A 16,052-nucleotide genomic window follows, 5' to 3' on the forward strand; every position below is an offset into this window, starting at 1 on the left:
AATACTCCTCCAAATCTTCAATGAAATTGAAAGAAAAAATTCACTACCGAACACATTCTATGAAGCCATCATAAGCCCCATCCCCAAACCAGGCAGGGACTCATCACAGAAAGAGAACTATTTACCCATTTCTTTGATGAACATTGATGCAAAACTTCTCAACAAAATTTTGGTCAATCGATTTCAACAATTCATCCAAAAAATCATACACCATGATCAAACAGTATTCATTTAAGGGAGGCAAAGCTGGCTCAATATACAAAAATCAAGTAATATAATTCATCACATCAACAGGAGCAAGGGTAAGAACCACATAGTTATCTCAATTGATGCTGAAAAAGCATTTGACAAGATCCAACTCCCCTTTATGATTAAGGTTCTGGGAAAACTAGGAATCCATGGAACTTTCCTCAATATAATAAAGACTATATAGGACAATCCTACAGCCAGCATTAAACTTAATGGTGAAACATTAATGCCATTTCCTCTTAACTCAGGAATGAGACAAGAATGTCTCCACTTCTCTTCAATCTAGTGTTAGCATGCCTAGCTACAGGAATAAGACAAGACGCAAACGTAAAGGAGATCCAAATAGGGAAAGAAGAAGCAAAACTCTCCCTCTTTGCAGATGACATGATCTTGTATTTAAAGAATCCCATAGACTCCATTCCCAAATTACTCTAGCTGATTTAAAACTTTGGCAAAGTAGCAGGGTATAAAATTAACCCTCAAAAAACAATGGCTTTTCTGTATGCCAACAATGAGAAAAGTGTGGCTGAAATTAGGAAAGCATCTCCATTCGTAATACCACACAAAAAATAAAATACCTAGGAATTAACTTAATCAAAGAAGTGAAGGACCTCTATGATGAAAATGTAAAAAACCTGAAAAAGGAAATCAAAAGAAATCTTAGAAAGTGGCAAAAACTCCCATGCTCCTGGATTGGAAAAATCAACATCATGAAAATGGCAATACTTCCCAAGGCTATCTACAAATTCAATGCAATTCCTATGAATATTCCAACCTCATTCTTCAAGGAAATAGAAGAGGCAATCCAATAATTCATAGGGAACAATAAAAGATCCCGAATAGCAAAAATGATCCTCAACAGAAAGAACAGTCCTGGATGAATATTAATTCCAAATTTCAAACTCCTCTACAAAGCAATAATAATCAAAAGAGCTTGGTACTGGAACAAGAACAGACCACAGGACCAATGGAATAGAATTGAAAACCCAGAAATGAACCTACAGACCTATAGCCATCTAATATTCGATAAGGGAGCTAAGAAAATAGAATGGAAGAAAGAAAGCTTCTTCAGGAAATGGTGCTGGCAAAATTGGTTAACTACTTGTAGAAAACTAAAACTAGACCCTTATATATCACCCTGCACCAGAATCAACTCCAAATGGATCAAAGACCTCGATGCCAAAGCAGACACTCTGAAAACATTACAGGATGGAATAGGAAAAATCCCAGGTCTACTTGGCAAAAGCTGAAATTTTCTGAATAGAGACCCTGAAACACAACAAACCAAAGAAAGGTTGGACAATTAGGATTGCATGAAATTGGAGAGCTTCTGCATGGCAAAGGATATAGCTAGCAAGATCAATAGAAAGACCACAGACTTGGAGAAAATCTTCACTAGCCATACAACTGACAAGGGTCTCATAGCTAAAATAAATCCCCCAACAACAAATCTTCAAAGAAACAACTGCCCAATAAATAAGTGTGCTAAAACCTTAAAGAGAAACTTCTCTGAAGAGAAAAGAAGGATGGCCAATAGACACATGAACAAATGCTCAACCTCTCTAGCCATAAAAGCAATGCAAATCAAAACAACTTTGAGATACCACCTCATCCCAGTTAGAATGGCTATAATCAAGAACTCTGATAACAACAGATTCTGGAGTGGATTTGGAGAGATGGGAACTTTATTGCAGTGTTGGTGGGAGTGTAAATTTGTTCAACCACTTTCAAAAGCAGTATGGAGGTTCCTCAAAAGACTCTATGTACAGTTCCCCTATGACCCAGGCAATCCCAATTTTGGGCATTTACCCAAATGTTCACAAACAAGACCACATTAAAGCTACCAGGACAACTATGTTTATTGCAGCATTATTTACGATAGCTAAGGTATGGAACCAACCCAGATGCCCCTGGGTAGATGAATGGATCAAGAAAATGTAGTATATATACACAATGGAATTCTATGCCTCCATCATAAAGAATGACAGTGCTCCATTTGTTAGGAAATGGAAAGACTTGGAAAAAATTATATTAAGTGAAATAAGCCAGGCCCAAAGAAACATAGGTTCCATGGTTTGCCTTATTTGCAATAACTAGTATATGTCTGAGTCAAGCAAAACAGGTCAGATAAGTTGATGTTAGGGAAATGAACCTTAAAATATGTATTCAATATTTTTTCTTTCATTCGATTGTTTCTATTACATTTATAAGATTATTTCTTTGTTGTTTTTTATGTCCCTCCCCCACAGTATAATCCCTGCTTTAACTGTATTTGATGTTGTTATAATTTATGGAGGGGAAGGGAAAAAACGAATCATTTAAATAGAGATTACAGGTGGACCCATTGCAACAATGAGACATAGAAGTCGTATGTCGAAAATGAACTTTACAACTTTGGTAGGGGGAGGTGGAGGGACAGGAAGGGAGGCGGGGAGAGGATGGGATGAGAAGGGGAAACAAAGGAGGAAGCTACAATACTTGATAAGAAATGTACTCATTATCTTGCCGATGTAATTTTAAACCCTCTGTACAGTATTTTCACAATAAAAAAAAAAAAAAAGAATCGCCTGATGTGGACTAAAAGTTTGGGATAATCCATCTAAATTGATGACTGAGCATGTTGCTACATATCTACTATACCAACGACAGAGGACCAGGCCTGGTGGAGCATACATGTTATAGATAGGAGGACCTCGATCCAGCCCAGCCAGAGCATATATTGAGGCTCTGTTTCAGGAATGCCCCAAACAGAAAGGTGGCTTCTCAGAGCCAGGGATTGGACAGAAGTAGGAGGTCATGGTGCCCCCAGAAGGGTGTCTGACCCGGGGTAGGGGTAGTTTTGGGCCAGCCACTCACATGTGCTGCTGTGAAAAGTTGCTTGAGGCTGCTCCAGGTGGGGCGAGCAGTGATGGCAGTTGCATTTCAGACACATGGCCTCAGAGCCAGGGACCAGGTTGGGCTTTACGCGGCCTGGCAGGGTATTGCCTGATGTCTGAAATCCTGAACCATGGGCAGGGAGGGCACTGGGGCATGGGCAGCCATATCATTTTCGTTCAAAATTCCAAAGTTGCCTTGAGTCTCTTCCTCACCACTCAGCCATCTCTACCTTCCTCAACTGCTGGTAGTGGTGTAAACTAACAGAGGGAATCCCGGTGCTACCTGGCAGCATGGAATGTGAGCGTGGCCACCATTCTTGTATCTCATTGGTCAGAAAGAACCATGAAATAATTGGGGTGTGGCCAGAATCCTGTGATGCAAGCAGCATGGGCGGAGTCAAGGAGATAGCAGCTCCCCCAGTCCTTTTCCTGGGGAACAATGTCCAATTCAGTTGGAGACAAGAGGGTAACCTGCTTTAGCGGGATGACCACACAGATTGTTGTGTATGTCTGTTTGTTCCCAGTCCCAGACGTTGAACTGAGGATATGGGCACAGTCTGTGAGCTGCTTTGGCTCAAGGCTAGCCTTCCACACTGGAGCCATAGGGATTTTGGCTTTGTTGGCACTGAAGTTGGACTTTCCTGCCTAGGGTGACTTCGACCATGATCCTCCCATCACAGCCTTGTAAGTATCAAGGAAGACTGCTGAGAGCCACTGGTGAGTGCCTAATCATTGGTCTTACTGATGTTCTTGGACAGACTGGTGAGCTCCCTATCCTCGGATTTAAGTGGTGGGAGCTGTAGCCCATAGATGGAATCCTGGTTCTGCCACTTCCAAATGGAAGGAGATCCTAAGAAACTTAATCCTGTCCATATGATTACCAATGGAATATAATGTATGTCCTGATTGAAAGAGCAGTTCCTGAATGATTCTATGATAAAATTATATACAATTGCCGGGCGCTGGTGGCTCACGCCTGTAATCCTAGCTACTCAGGAGGCTGAGATCTGAGGATCGAGGTTCAAAGCCAGCCCGGGCAGGAGAGACCGTGAGACTCCTATCTCCAATAAACCTCCAGAAAACCGGAAGTGGCGCTGTAGCTCAAGTGGTAGAGTGCTCGCCTTGAGCTGAAGAGCTGAGGGACAGCGCTCAGGCCCAGAGTTCAAGCCCCACGACCGACAAAAAAAATAAATAAATAAATAAAAATTATATACAATTATGTTATAGGAAACTGATCGATGTGAGTTAATGTTTATGAAGCATTTAAACAATCACATTCATAATACGGAATCATAATGCAATACCTAAGAATTACTATTCTATTACATAATATAAAGGTGCCATTTTTCTGCCAGGAATGGGATTGGAACCTATGGACTTGGTAACTCTCTTGCAGTGTGTGGGAAGGGGAAACTGGCCTCCTTGAAGTCAAGAAATTCAAGTCTGTTCCTTAGGCCTGAAATAGATCACCACCACTAGAAAACATCCTATTCATGTACAATTTACATATGATTTATATTTATATACATATATTGACTCCATATTGCATTCAGTGCAGTTATTTTTTTTGTTTTATTCATGTATTGACCATTTATTTTTACTATTATGGCACATAAAAATTGATTACATTGATTACATAAGATACAGGTCTGCATATGTATTCCACTTCATACCTGACACCCAGGACATTCACAGAAAAAGAAAACATGTGTCACGATCAACTTCTTATTCCATAATTCATTTTTGGGGAGTGCTAGCATCTGAACTCATGGCCTACAAGCCTACAAGGCCCAATTCATGAATGGGTGAGGGTTACCATGCCATCCTGGGGCAAACTGAGCTGACAGGCTGTTCCCAGGGCCTGAGATCAAGCCACAGGTGTTAGCAAAATAAGAACAGATTGACAGGCAGATGGCAGAAAGCTAATAAATATGTATTTTTATAGTTTTTAGAGATGTCTATATATTATTCAGTTATATAGACTACATTCCTTCCAATTCCTGGGTATTAATCATGCATCCATGTAATTAATGTTATTATTTTCATCCTTACACTATTAAAGAAATCAATCAGTGTCCTGAAATTATTGTGTTCCTTTAAGTAATAATACTCTTTTTATGCTTCACAAATATTAAATAAAATCAATTAGCCTCCTGAAATGATGCTGTCTAAATTTATAGGAGCATCATTCATGATCAACTCATTGAACTTTGACATTGATAACATTCCATTGTTCTTCCTATGGATGGGAACCATTTTCTTAGTATTTCCTGCCGTTGATTGGTGTTAGGAGGGGGATTTGACATCAGGGCCTATGTTGCCACGTGGGCCTATGGATTCCCAGATAGTCTGTCAGCCCTCAGCAATGCAAGGTGAAGTACCTTTTGCAACAGTGTCATTCAGAGCCATGAGGATCACCGTGCAAAGGAAGAAAATATAAAAAGGCCACATTTTTTCTGTGCATTGCTTTCTCTGCAAGACCAGGGGGTCTAGGATCCCAGAAGCAGCTGTAGGTCTAGTGGCTGCACCCCAGCCTAGGGTGATTGAACCTGAGGCACAGTTGCCACAACCTGACTTCAAGCCCGTACTGAGAAAAGTAAAATAAAAAATTTAGCTCCCTCCCTTGCAATTCATGATGTATATTCTTCTAGACTTTGGATTTGAACTCAGGATCTGGGTAAATCAGCAGCAATGTGGATGAAAGGGAAGATCACTGTACTTGAAGATAAGAAAGTCAGGCCTGTTTACTAGTCCTAAATTCAAGCCCCAGCCCTGGAAACATAATATTTATATACATTGTAAAGATAGGATTTATACTTACCTATAGATGTTCAGTCCATACATGTGTGTGGTTATTCCTTGAATTTTTTGTTTTATTCATTTATTTACCATTGATTATACTATGATGATACCCATTCCGTTTATTACATTGATGACATCCTATCAGAGACCATCTAGATTTGTATAAATGTTCTCCATCTTGTCAGTGTTCTCAGGTTCACAAATGATATTCAAAGAAAGGAAGACAATTTCACCCTTGGCTTTTTACTCCACAACCCACTTGTTGGTAGTGCTGGGATCTTAGCTCAGGTCCTAGTAGGACCAATTGGCTAAGAAGTCAAGGTGAACACACCAACCTGTGAGCAACTAAGGATGTAGGCCATTCCCAGGATCTGACATTGATCCCCAGAGTCATCCAGTATAGTCATAAATTCATAATTTAAACATACAATCTATATTGATATACATGTCTAAACATGTTGCGGCCGTCTACTTGACCAGCGAGGAAGAACGACCACCACACCAGGAGTCTTCTCAGATCACACTTTATTGGAGAGCCTTTTAGTTGTAGGAGAGCTTGGGCGCGAGAGAGCGAGCACAGAAAAAATGGCCGCTTATATAGGGAATAGGGACACGTGTCGTCCTATCATTGGTTGTCTGCCTTTCACCGTCACCAAGTGCCACGGGATTGGCTGGGGACTCTACGTGGCTCGCGCATGCGCAAAGCCCAGGACCCACCGTCCCGCCAAGCACTGCCTAATATGGAGTTGTTTACCTCAACGCTGGAAGGGAGTGGGCGGTGGGCGGAGTCTAATTGCGTTCGCCCCGGCTCCCCACAGTTCCCCCTTTTTGTTTTTTGGCGACAGGTAAGAGTAGAGGTTGGGCCTCTGTCTAAAACATTAATGAGAGGACCTTGCACTGGTCTTCGCCTGAGGGGCGCCTTCCCCAGTGATGACCAGGCCCGTCCGATGCCTTTTTGCAGAGGTGGGATCTTGGGCATCATCCCACATGCAACCCAACATGCTCTTCTTGAGGCGATGGTCCTCCTCAAGTGCAGTGCACTTGCCTCGCACCCTGTCCCAAATTGCAAGTTGCATACCTGTCCCGGTGCAATGGGATCCCCTGATCCCTCGGGGTGCTAAGGCTATGCAAAATGGTAAGGCTTAATTGCCTCTCAGAGCCGACAGCCAGATCTGGGGTGAGGATCCACTCTCCAAAGCGGCTAATGCTTGTGAGATAACAACCTTGTCCCTTCTGGTTTGGGCTCGAAGGCGACAGACCAACCATAGGCAGACCACGCATCCTCCCAAGCAGCAGGCCAAAAATAATCCAACTCCCACCCACTCCTTAAACCAGGAAACAGCAGAGGAGATCCAAGATTGAAGTCCCTCCACGAATTTAGGGTCCACGCGTGTAGAGTTTACGGTCACAATGGCAATCCTCAGCTGGTCAAGCATATCATCAAACTCGCCAGACCAGTTACCTAGAAGATAACTTGACAACTGCTTAGACAAGTTTGCAGCCTGCGTAGCGTTGTTATACTGTACGCTTGTTACACATAACCCCTCATACTTCCACTGACATCCCAGCTGGGCAATCTGCCACAACGTATCTACCTGTTCTTGGACTAAATCAATCCTCTGATTAACCACCATCAGCCCTCCCCTCAATTGTGAATTAATCCCTTGTTGTACATCCAAAGCATGTGCTGTATTGGCAGAAAGGTCATTTAGCGTTTGTGCCATTTGTATTGATTGCCCCATGGCAACAGCTGCCGTTGCAGCTCCCACGGCAGCTAACGAAATAGCTGTCACCACGGCAGCAGTAATGCCGAAATCTCTTTTTTGGCGTAAAAGGGTCAAGGCACTGGAAGCTTTAACAGGTACTGGCACCCAGCGAGGAATGCGAGCAATAAGCGCATACTCATATTTAGAAGCTTTCCAGCATGAAGTATAAAAACAAGAATCATTAGTACAGGTCTGCAGACCTTTGTCACTGACTATAAAAACAAAAGGGGGATAAACACAGACTGGGGTAGCCTTATAGCTAATATTATAATATGGTTGAACTCCATCCCCCCCACAACCCACGGTGGATGACCAAGCGACAACGCTATCGGTCCTGGTAGGGCTCTCGATCTCTGGATCCCAAAAGGCCCAAGGTTTGGAAGTGCTCCACCCAAACCGACTCACTCCAATCTTTCCCCCTCCTATCATTGCCATAGGCTCTAAATTTATACAACTGCCTTTTACGCCACACAGCAACCAAATATCAAATGGATTGGAAACATAGGCCTGTGAAGGGTTTTGGTCAGTATAATTCTTTCCCTTATAGGTTTGATTAAAACTTGTGCTAATGCCGGGGGAGAAATAAAAGGTTTGGTCTTGCGTAACCCAGGCCCCCGTACGGGATTGACAGCCCGTCCAGGGCCAAGTGTCTCCAGAGTGCCAACCCATGCAAAAGGGGGCCCACTTTGGAAAGCTAGGCAAACCCTTTTCCTGACGCTTTGCCGGCCACCAGCCGGAAAACCAAGTGGCATTGGACTGTTTACAGGGGCCGCCGCCGTGGGGAACATCAAACCAGCCTGCAGTCTGAGATAAAAGCAAAATGCATGGGGAAAAGGAGGGAGCCGACTTGTCTTTCACTAACTGAAAACAAAGACTCCCCCCCAAGTGGAAGGATCTATTTTCCCCAATGGGGGCTTCCTCTGGGTCCAACAAAAGATACGGAAGGTCCATGGTCCTATTGGTGCCAAACAGGCGGGGAAAAAGTCTCGCATCATGTCGAACCGGCAGCGGCCTCGGGAACGCCAACAGAATTGCCCATCTGTGTTCCTCCCTGCTGAGATGAGTCTTGATCATCAATTGTATCACCAACAGCAGGAGCCTGGTCATTTTGTTCAATTTTTTCTTGACCTTGTAGGACCAGCCGCGTCAGCCGACTCGGGACCCAGTGAGGTACTTCTTGATCCTGTGGAAAAACACAAACAACTCCCCTGGATCTCGTTATTACCGGATCCGGTCCATACCATTTGTTATTAATAACATCCTTCCACATGACCATGTCTTTAGTATCCATGGAGTCTCTTGTCATATGCCGATCTGCGGCAGACTGATCATTGTCATTTAAAATCAGAAAATTGAGGGTAAAGAGTGTAAGAGAAAGTCTTTCCCTGGGGGACGCAGACTCAGCAACTCCCCCTTTTTGTTTTTGAAGCACTTCTTTTATGCTTCGATTAGCTCTTTCCACTATACCTTGTCCTTGAGGATTGTAGGGCAATCCGGTGGTGTGGGCAACCTGCATTTGTGCGCAAAAGGCGCGAAAACCATGGGAAGTATAAGCAGGGCCATTATCCCTCTTGAGTCTAAGGGGCTTTCCCCAAGCTGCCCAAGCTTCCAAGCAGTGTATTCTGACGTGGGACACCTTTTCTCCTGCCAGAGGTGTGGCATGAATGACACTAGAAAAGGTGTCCACAGACACATGTAAATATTTCAATTTACCAAATTCCGTCAGATGAGTAACATCCATTTGCCATAGGGCGTTTGGTCTCAACCCCCTGGGGTTTACCCCCACATGGGGAGGATGAAGAAAGGTAACACAAGATTTACAGGCCTTAACAATATCTCTTGCCACATGCCTGGACAAATTATATCTTTTCCTAAGGGTATTAGCAGGTACATGATACAATCTATGAAAGTCTTTTGCCAATTCTACAGGATCAGCAGCAACCAGAGCCACAGCCCGAGTTGCCTGGTCCACCAAATCATTACACTTTGTCATTGGGCCCGGCAACATAGAGTGGGCACGAATATGTCCAATATAAAAAGGGTATTTTCTGTTTAAAATAAAGGATTGAATCTGTAACAAAACATTAGAAATTGTACTGGCCTGCTTAACTGAAGCAGCAACTTCAAGAAAGGCAACGGCATTTACAACATATAATGAATCCGAAAACAAATTAAAAGGTTGATCAAATCTTTTAAAAACTTCAAGCACAATTAAACATTCAACAGCCTGTGGGACATTCGGCCGAAAATTAAAAACTACCAGCTGTTTGTGTCCTTGAACAAAAAAGGCACCCTGTCCGGATTTTGATCCATCCGTAAAGATGGTCAGAGCATCAACCAAGGGCTCCTTTGAAGTGACAACAGGAAAATACACTAAATTTTTGTTAACTATGGCAAGCAGAGGATGCTTAGGATAATGATTATCAATTACATTTGGAAATGAGCAAACAAGAATTGCCCACATATCCAATGTGGCTGCTAAAATTTCAACTTGCTCACGGGTGTAGGGAATAATCAATTTATCTGGAATTTTTGCAAAGTGTATCAAACAATACTTCATACCCAAAATTGCCTGTTTTGCCACTAATTCAGGAAAATATTGAACAGTTTTTGCTCCCACAGAATTACCATGGAGCCACAATAAGGGGCCATTTTGCCAAAGAACCCCCGTGGGATAATTTTTTGTTTTCAATATACATAAATCAATAGGTAAGTTTAAATCAACCCGTGAAAGTTGAGCCCTAGACAAAGCTGCCTCAACCTTTTGTAGGGAATTTAGTGCTAAAGGTGTCAGGGATCTAGAGGAGGTGACTTCAGGGTCGCCCTCCAAAATAGCAAACAAGGGTAACAGCTCTGACCGAGGGAGATTAAGAAACCCCCTTATCCAATTAATATCCCCTGCCAATTGTTGAAAATCATTAAGTGTTTTAAGGTGATCAGTCCGAATGGAAAGTTTTTGTGGTTTGACCTCAGTAGGAGAAACAACGGTTCCCAAAAATTGAACGACACTAGTCTGCTGAACCTTCTCAGGGGCAATAATTAATCCTTTATCAGCTAAGGTCTCCGTTACCTGCCCAAATGCCTCATGAAGAGTCTCTACCGAGGGAGCAGCCAACAAGATATCATCCATATAATGGACAATCCGCACCTTTGGAAATTTTTCCTTAACAGGGGTTAATGCAGCCCCCACGAACAATTGACAAATTTTTGGGCTGTTAGCCATCCCTTGGGGGAGGACTTTCAACTGATAGCGAGCATCCGGGGTTTCATGATTAACAGAGGGCAAAGTAAAGGCAAAGCGCTCCCTATCCTTCTCATAAAGAGGTATGGGAAAAAAGCAATCCCTAATGTCTAAAGCCAAGATAGGCCACTCTCTAGGTAATGCCGAGAGCAGTGGAAGTCCCCTTTGGATGGGTCCCATAATTTGCATCTGGGCATTTACTGCTCTAAGGTCATGCAATAATCTCCATTTTCCGGAGGCCTTTTTGATCACAAAGATTGGGGTATTCCAAGATGACACTGAAGGCTCAACATGCCCCAACTGTAGCTGTTCCCGGACAAGAGTTTGTGCCGCTTCCAACTTTTCTCGAGAGAGGGGCCACTGTGGAACCCACACTGCCTTTTGCGTTAACCAAGGTATGGGCACCGCACCTGTGCTGGAAGCTTTATTTTCAGAGGCCCTTAAGAAAAACCCAAACCCTTTCGATCCTGTTTGGGGAGCGGCTCCATCGGCTCCTTGCATCCTTGGAGACGCCGACCGAGCCCTAGGGCGGGCACAAATCCTTGTTGTTTCATCATGTTTTGGCTGGCCTCAGAATAATCATTTGTTAAGGTCAACTTTAGCTGCTGCTGCACATCTCTCCCCCAAAGATTGACAGGAACGTCTACCACAAATGGCTGCATTTTTCCAACCTGGCCTTCGTCTGTTCTCCAAGTCAATTCCTTTGCACTTAACTGTGGGGCATCGGCATAGCCCAGCCCTTGTAAGGTCTGGGAGGATTTCTGAGTTGGCCATTGCTTTGGCCACTCTCCTCTTTGGATGATGCTTCGATCTGCCCCTGTATCCACCAGTCCCTCAAATCTTCTCCCTTCCACCTGGAGAGTTAGCATGGGTCTCTGGTCTAAGGTTATAGATAGGCATGTTAGGTCAACTCCAGTGGAGCCTAGCCCCTTATCTCCCCTCTCTATCGCCTTTGCAGTGAAGTTGTCATGAAGGGAAGGCAAAAGCAGAAGCTGTGCAATTCTGTCCCCGGGGGAAATAGACACCACCCCATGGGGGACATGGCAGAGGACCTTAATAGTCCCCGTATAGTCCGGGTCAGTAACTCCCGGAAAAATGATCAAACCTTTCATTGTAGAGGAGGAACGTCCTAAGACTATTCCCACAGTGCCTTTATCTAAGGGTCCTGTCATGTCTGTCTCCATGACCTGGACTCCCATTTGTTGTGTTAATACCAGTCGGGAGGTGGCACAGAGGTCCAACCCTGCTGAGCCTGTGGTTGCCCTCCTTGTGGGTTGGGAGTCAGATCCTGAGCTGCCCCATAAATTTTCGGGCCCTGGGGACGGGGGCCCCCCATCCCGTTTTTTTGATCCTGATCTGGGTTAACATCTTTGTTGGCCTGGGGAATAAGGTGGCCATTAATGTCTCTGACTGACCTGCACTCATTAGCCCAATGCTTCCCTTTTTTACATCGAGGGCACACCCCAGGGGTCCTAGCGGGTCGGGACACTTCCTGGGGAAGTTTTTCCTTCTGAGGGCATTGTCGCTTAAAGTGGCCTAACTGGCCACAGCGAAAGCATCCCTTTTTGCTGTTATCCCGGGCCGCTTTAGCGGCCGACAAGACCGCAGCAGCCAGCCCCGCGTTGGTTAGGGGACCGCCAACCTCCCTGCATGCTTTTAACCATGCCTCCAAGCTCTGAGTTCTTACTGGGGTAATAGCCCGCTGGCACTCTTTAGTACTCTGCTCAAAAATGATCTGTTGTACAAACAGCATGGCAGTCTCTAGGTTTCCCAAGACGCGCTCTGCCGTCTCCAACATGCGAGCAACAAAATCAGAAAATGGCTCACTAGGGCCTTGGGTAATTTTTGTTAAGGGACCCGCCGTTTCCCCTTTATTGGGGAGGGCTCTCCATGATTGGTAAAAAAGGGCATTTACCTGTTGATACACCTCAATAGGGTACCGCGTCTGGTTTTCAGTATAGGGCCCTAGCCCCAAAAGCATGTCCACGTTCCATTCGGGGTGCCCATCTCGAATGTTTTGTCTATACTGGGCCTGGGCTTTATCCTGGGCAATGGATCGGAAATCTAGGTATTGCCCATGATTAAGGCAAGTCCGGGCTACCTCAAACCAATCAGTGGGTGTCATAGCGTGTACGGTCAATCTCAAGAGCAGGGCTGTAGTATAATTAGCTGTTACCCCGTAGGATCGGACTGCTTCAACTAAATCTTTAAGTTGAGTATAAGACACGGGTTCAAAAGTTCTCTCATTGGTGGTAGGATTTTCAAAGACCGGAAACGCGGCCGCTAACCGCGACCAAGTATTGCCTTTTATAAAATGGCTCCTCCCCGTTTCTGGGTATGGGGGGGGCAGATGGGCAGAGGCCAGTCTGGCCGCTTCCCTTTTGTCGTGGCCTTGGGTCTGTTGTCAGAGCATGCCACCCCCCATATCTGCCTGCCTCATACTCGGCTGCTACCTTTTCTAGATCTTCAGCATCGCCCGGATCGAGCTGACTTTCCTCTCCCTCTGAGTGACTTTCAACGTCACTTTGTGGGTCCCGCCCTTCCACATGTAGGGCGGAGAACCGATTAGAAAATTCCTTCAGTGAAGGGTATAAAGAGTTTTTTATTGGAGTCTCCCTTTCAGGGGTTTTGTCAAGGCTCTTTTCCTTTTGAGCTTGTGAGGGCTGCAGTCCCTCCTGTTTTGACTCTCTAGAGTCCTTTCCTTTTTTCTTTTTTCTTTTTTGCCTTTTTTTCTTCCTCCCTTTCCGATGCTGACTCTGAAAGGCTATCCTGGTGTTGCATCAAAACCCTACGCCCCTCCCGTATTAGATCAGAACCACCCTCCTCAAGGCAAGTGCGAATCATTCGCCACAGGGGGAGAGTCGCACCTGTCACTTGACCCTCTTCCTGGGCCCTAGCCAGGTCCTTACCCAGCTTATCCCAGCACGGGAGCGTAAGGTCTCCCGAAACTGCGAACCATGGGGCCTGTCTGTCAAAATCACTCAGCACCTTCTGGACCGTGGCTTTGGAAACTTTAAGCCCCCGCTGCCTTAACAAGGCCTGAAGAGGTGCATAAAAGTCCGTTAAGCTGCAGGGCTTCTCTTGTCCGTTTCCCATGTCGCACCCTTATGTACGAGTGACTTATCTCTCGGGGCGAAAACCACGTGATCTACCGTGGCTTTACTTTCGCTTTACAATTGTTTGCTATTAACAGCGGCAGGCCTTCCCAGGTTCGCTACAATGTAGGCAAACGCAGAGAACCACTAAAAAAACAAACCACAAGGGAAGAAGCAACGCAAGCAACCAGTAATCTACCGTGAACAGCATTCCGGGGGGATACTTACCGACGTCTCCTCTCCGTGTGTTGAGTTCTGGCTCCTGTTCAGCCTCTCGCACGGGTCCCGGGTTTCGGCACCACTTGTTGCGGCCGTCTACTCGACCAGCGAGGAAGAACGACCACCACACCAGGAGTCTTCTCAGATCACACTTTATTGGAGAGCCTTTTAGTTGTAGGAGAGCTTGGGCGCGAGAGAGCGAGCACAGAAAAAATGGCCGCTTATATAGGGAATAGGGACACGTGTCGTCCTATCATTGGTCGTCTGCCTTTCACCGTCACCAAGTGCCACGGGATTGGCTGGGGACTGTACGTGGCTCGCGCATGCGCAAAGCCCAGGACCCACCGTCCCGCCAAGCACTGCCTAATATGGAGTTGTTTACCTCAACACTGGAAGGGAGTGGGCAGTGGGCGGAGTCTAATTGCGTTCGCCCCGGCTCCCCACATAAACAGCATCTTGTATTTAGTGAACTTCTCTTTATTTTGTCTCTATTTCATGGAGGTATTGTGTATTTTACTAAATATGGTGACAGGTATAACTTTGCTGACATGGATGACAACCTGTTCCTATGGTTATAGGGTTGCCTATGAATTCCTCTTCTTGGTTGAGATTCAGGACTTTCACAGGAGAGGAAAACGTGTGCAACAACTGGCTTCTGACCCAGAATTTGCACAGCACAGGAAAACAGGTGCGACTGGCTTCTCACATCAGGGTGAATTTTTGGCAGTGCTGGGTTTTGAATTCGGGGCCTAGGAGGCCCAACTGCCCAATCAGTCCATGTGATCACACCAGACTTTGAGCCACTAAGGAGATGGGCTCTTCCCAGGAACTGAGATTGAGCCACAGGGAGGCCAAAATAGTGCTCAATGCATCATTGAAACATGGGATATATATTCACATTCGTGTGTGGACTGCATCGTTCATTGAGTGTACTTATTGTGTTTATTTTGTATGCTATTCATGGATGTATTGTGTATTTTCTTATGTATATGATGACAGGTATAACTGGGCTGACATGGATAACAATTTATTCCCATAACCAGAAGGTGGCCCATGCATTCTCCATCCTAGCTGAGACCCAAGACTTGCACAAAAAAGGAAAACAGATGCAACAATTGGCTTCTGACATCAAGATGAATCCTTTGGCAGGGCTGGGATCTGAACTCGGGGCCTAGCAGGCCCAATTGGTGAATGAGTCCACATGAGCACACCAGCCTGTGAGCAACGAAGGAGCTAGGCATTCCCAGTACCTGAATTTGAGCCCCCCTGGGGGAGAGTGGGGAGCACAATAGTCATCCATTCATAAGCTGAAGGTAGAATGCAAATAAGTACATATTTGTATAGAGTAGGATTGATGGTGACCTGTGGTGGAATCCAATCTGTGAGTACCTATATTTGGATCTTTCCTGATTTATCCATTTCATGTCTGTGATGATTATTGTCGTGCTTTTACTAACTCTTCTCTACAAATAATCTATACCCAATGAGTCTTGCATATTATTTCCTACTCACATCATGCATGAACTACTCATTCAAGGATGAAATCAATCGCATGCCATGACTCTTTCTAGGTCCAGAAACAAGTATCTCAGGATCTCCCGCCATTTCCTCCTCCTAGGGAAACTCAATTCAAGCCTTAGTCCTGGAAAACATACTCCTTATACACATTTTAACGATAGGATTTATATTTCCATTCAGATCTTCAGTCCATATTGTGTTTGGTGCATTTATTCATTTTATTTCTTGTTTTATTCATTTATTCACCATTTATTTTATTGAATTTGATGACACCTATACCATTTAT

General features: G+C 44.8%; 1 protein-coding gene and 1 long non-coding RNA gene across 2 annotated transcripts in view; both read right to left on the reverse strand.

Annotated features, from left to right (window-relative positions):
• Positions 1–3,371, reverse strand: part of LOC138819755 (uncharacterized) — a 30,402-nt gene extending 27,031 nt beyond the window's left edge. The window contains exon 1 of the long non-coding RNA XR_011369610.1: positions 3,106–3,371. This is a non-coding gene — a long non-coding RNA (uncharacterized lncRNA). The remainder of the gene's footprint in view (positions 1–3,105) is intronic.
• Positions 3,372–12,141: 8,770 nt separating this feature from the next.
• On the reverse strand, positions 12,142–14,030 carry LOC138819753 (endogenous retrovirus group K member 6 Gag polyprotein-like). The gene is made up of 3 exons (XM_070011296.1): positions 13,659–14,030; positions 13,366–13,510; positions 12,142–13,265 (listed from the first exon to the last, which is right to left on the reverse strand). Exons 1-3 carry the CDS (start codon positions 14,028–14,030, stop codon positions 12,142–12,144), a joined length of 1,641 nt encoding a protein of 546 aa, XP_069867397.1.
• Positions 14,031–16,052: the final 2,022 nt, after the last annotated feature.

The sequence above is a fragment of the Dipodomys merriami genome, unplaced genomic scaffold (genome assembly GCF_024711535.1).
Source record: "Dipodomys merriami isolate MVZ:Mamm:240054 unplaced genomic scaffold, mDipMer1.0.p SCAF_815, whole genome shotgun sequence".
NCBI lineage: Eukaryota > Metazoa > Chordata > Mammalia > Rodentia > Heteromyidae > Dipodomys > Dipodomys merriami.

Excerpts from the sequence above, each read along its gene's own strand:
- LOC138819753 (XM_070011296.1), bottom strand. The coding sequence starts at position 14,030 with ATGGGAAACGGACAAGAGAAGCCCTGCAGCTTAACGGACTTTTATGCA. Across the intron at positions 13,511-13,658 it reads AAAGGGAGGAAGAAAAAAAG|GAATTTTCTAATCGGTTCTC; the intron begins GCAAAAAAGAAA and ends CCTTCACTGAAG. Across the intron at positions 13,266-13,365 it reads AGCAGCCGAGTATGAGGCAG|AAACGGGGAGGAGCCATTTT; the intron begins GCAGATATGGGG and ends CCCCATACCCAG.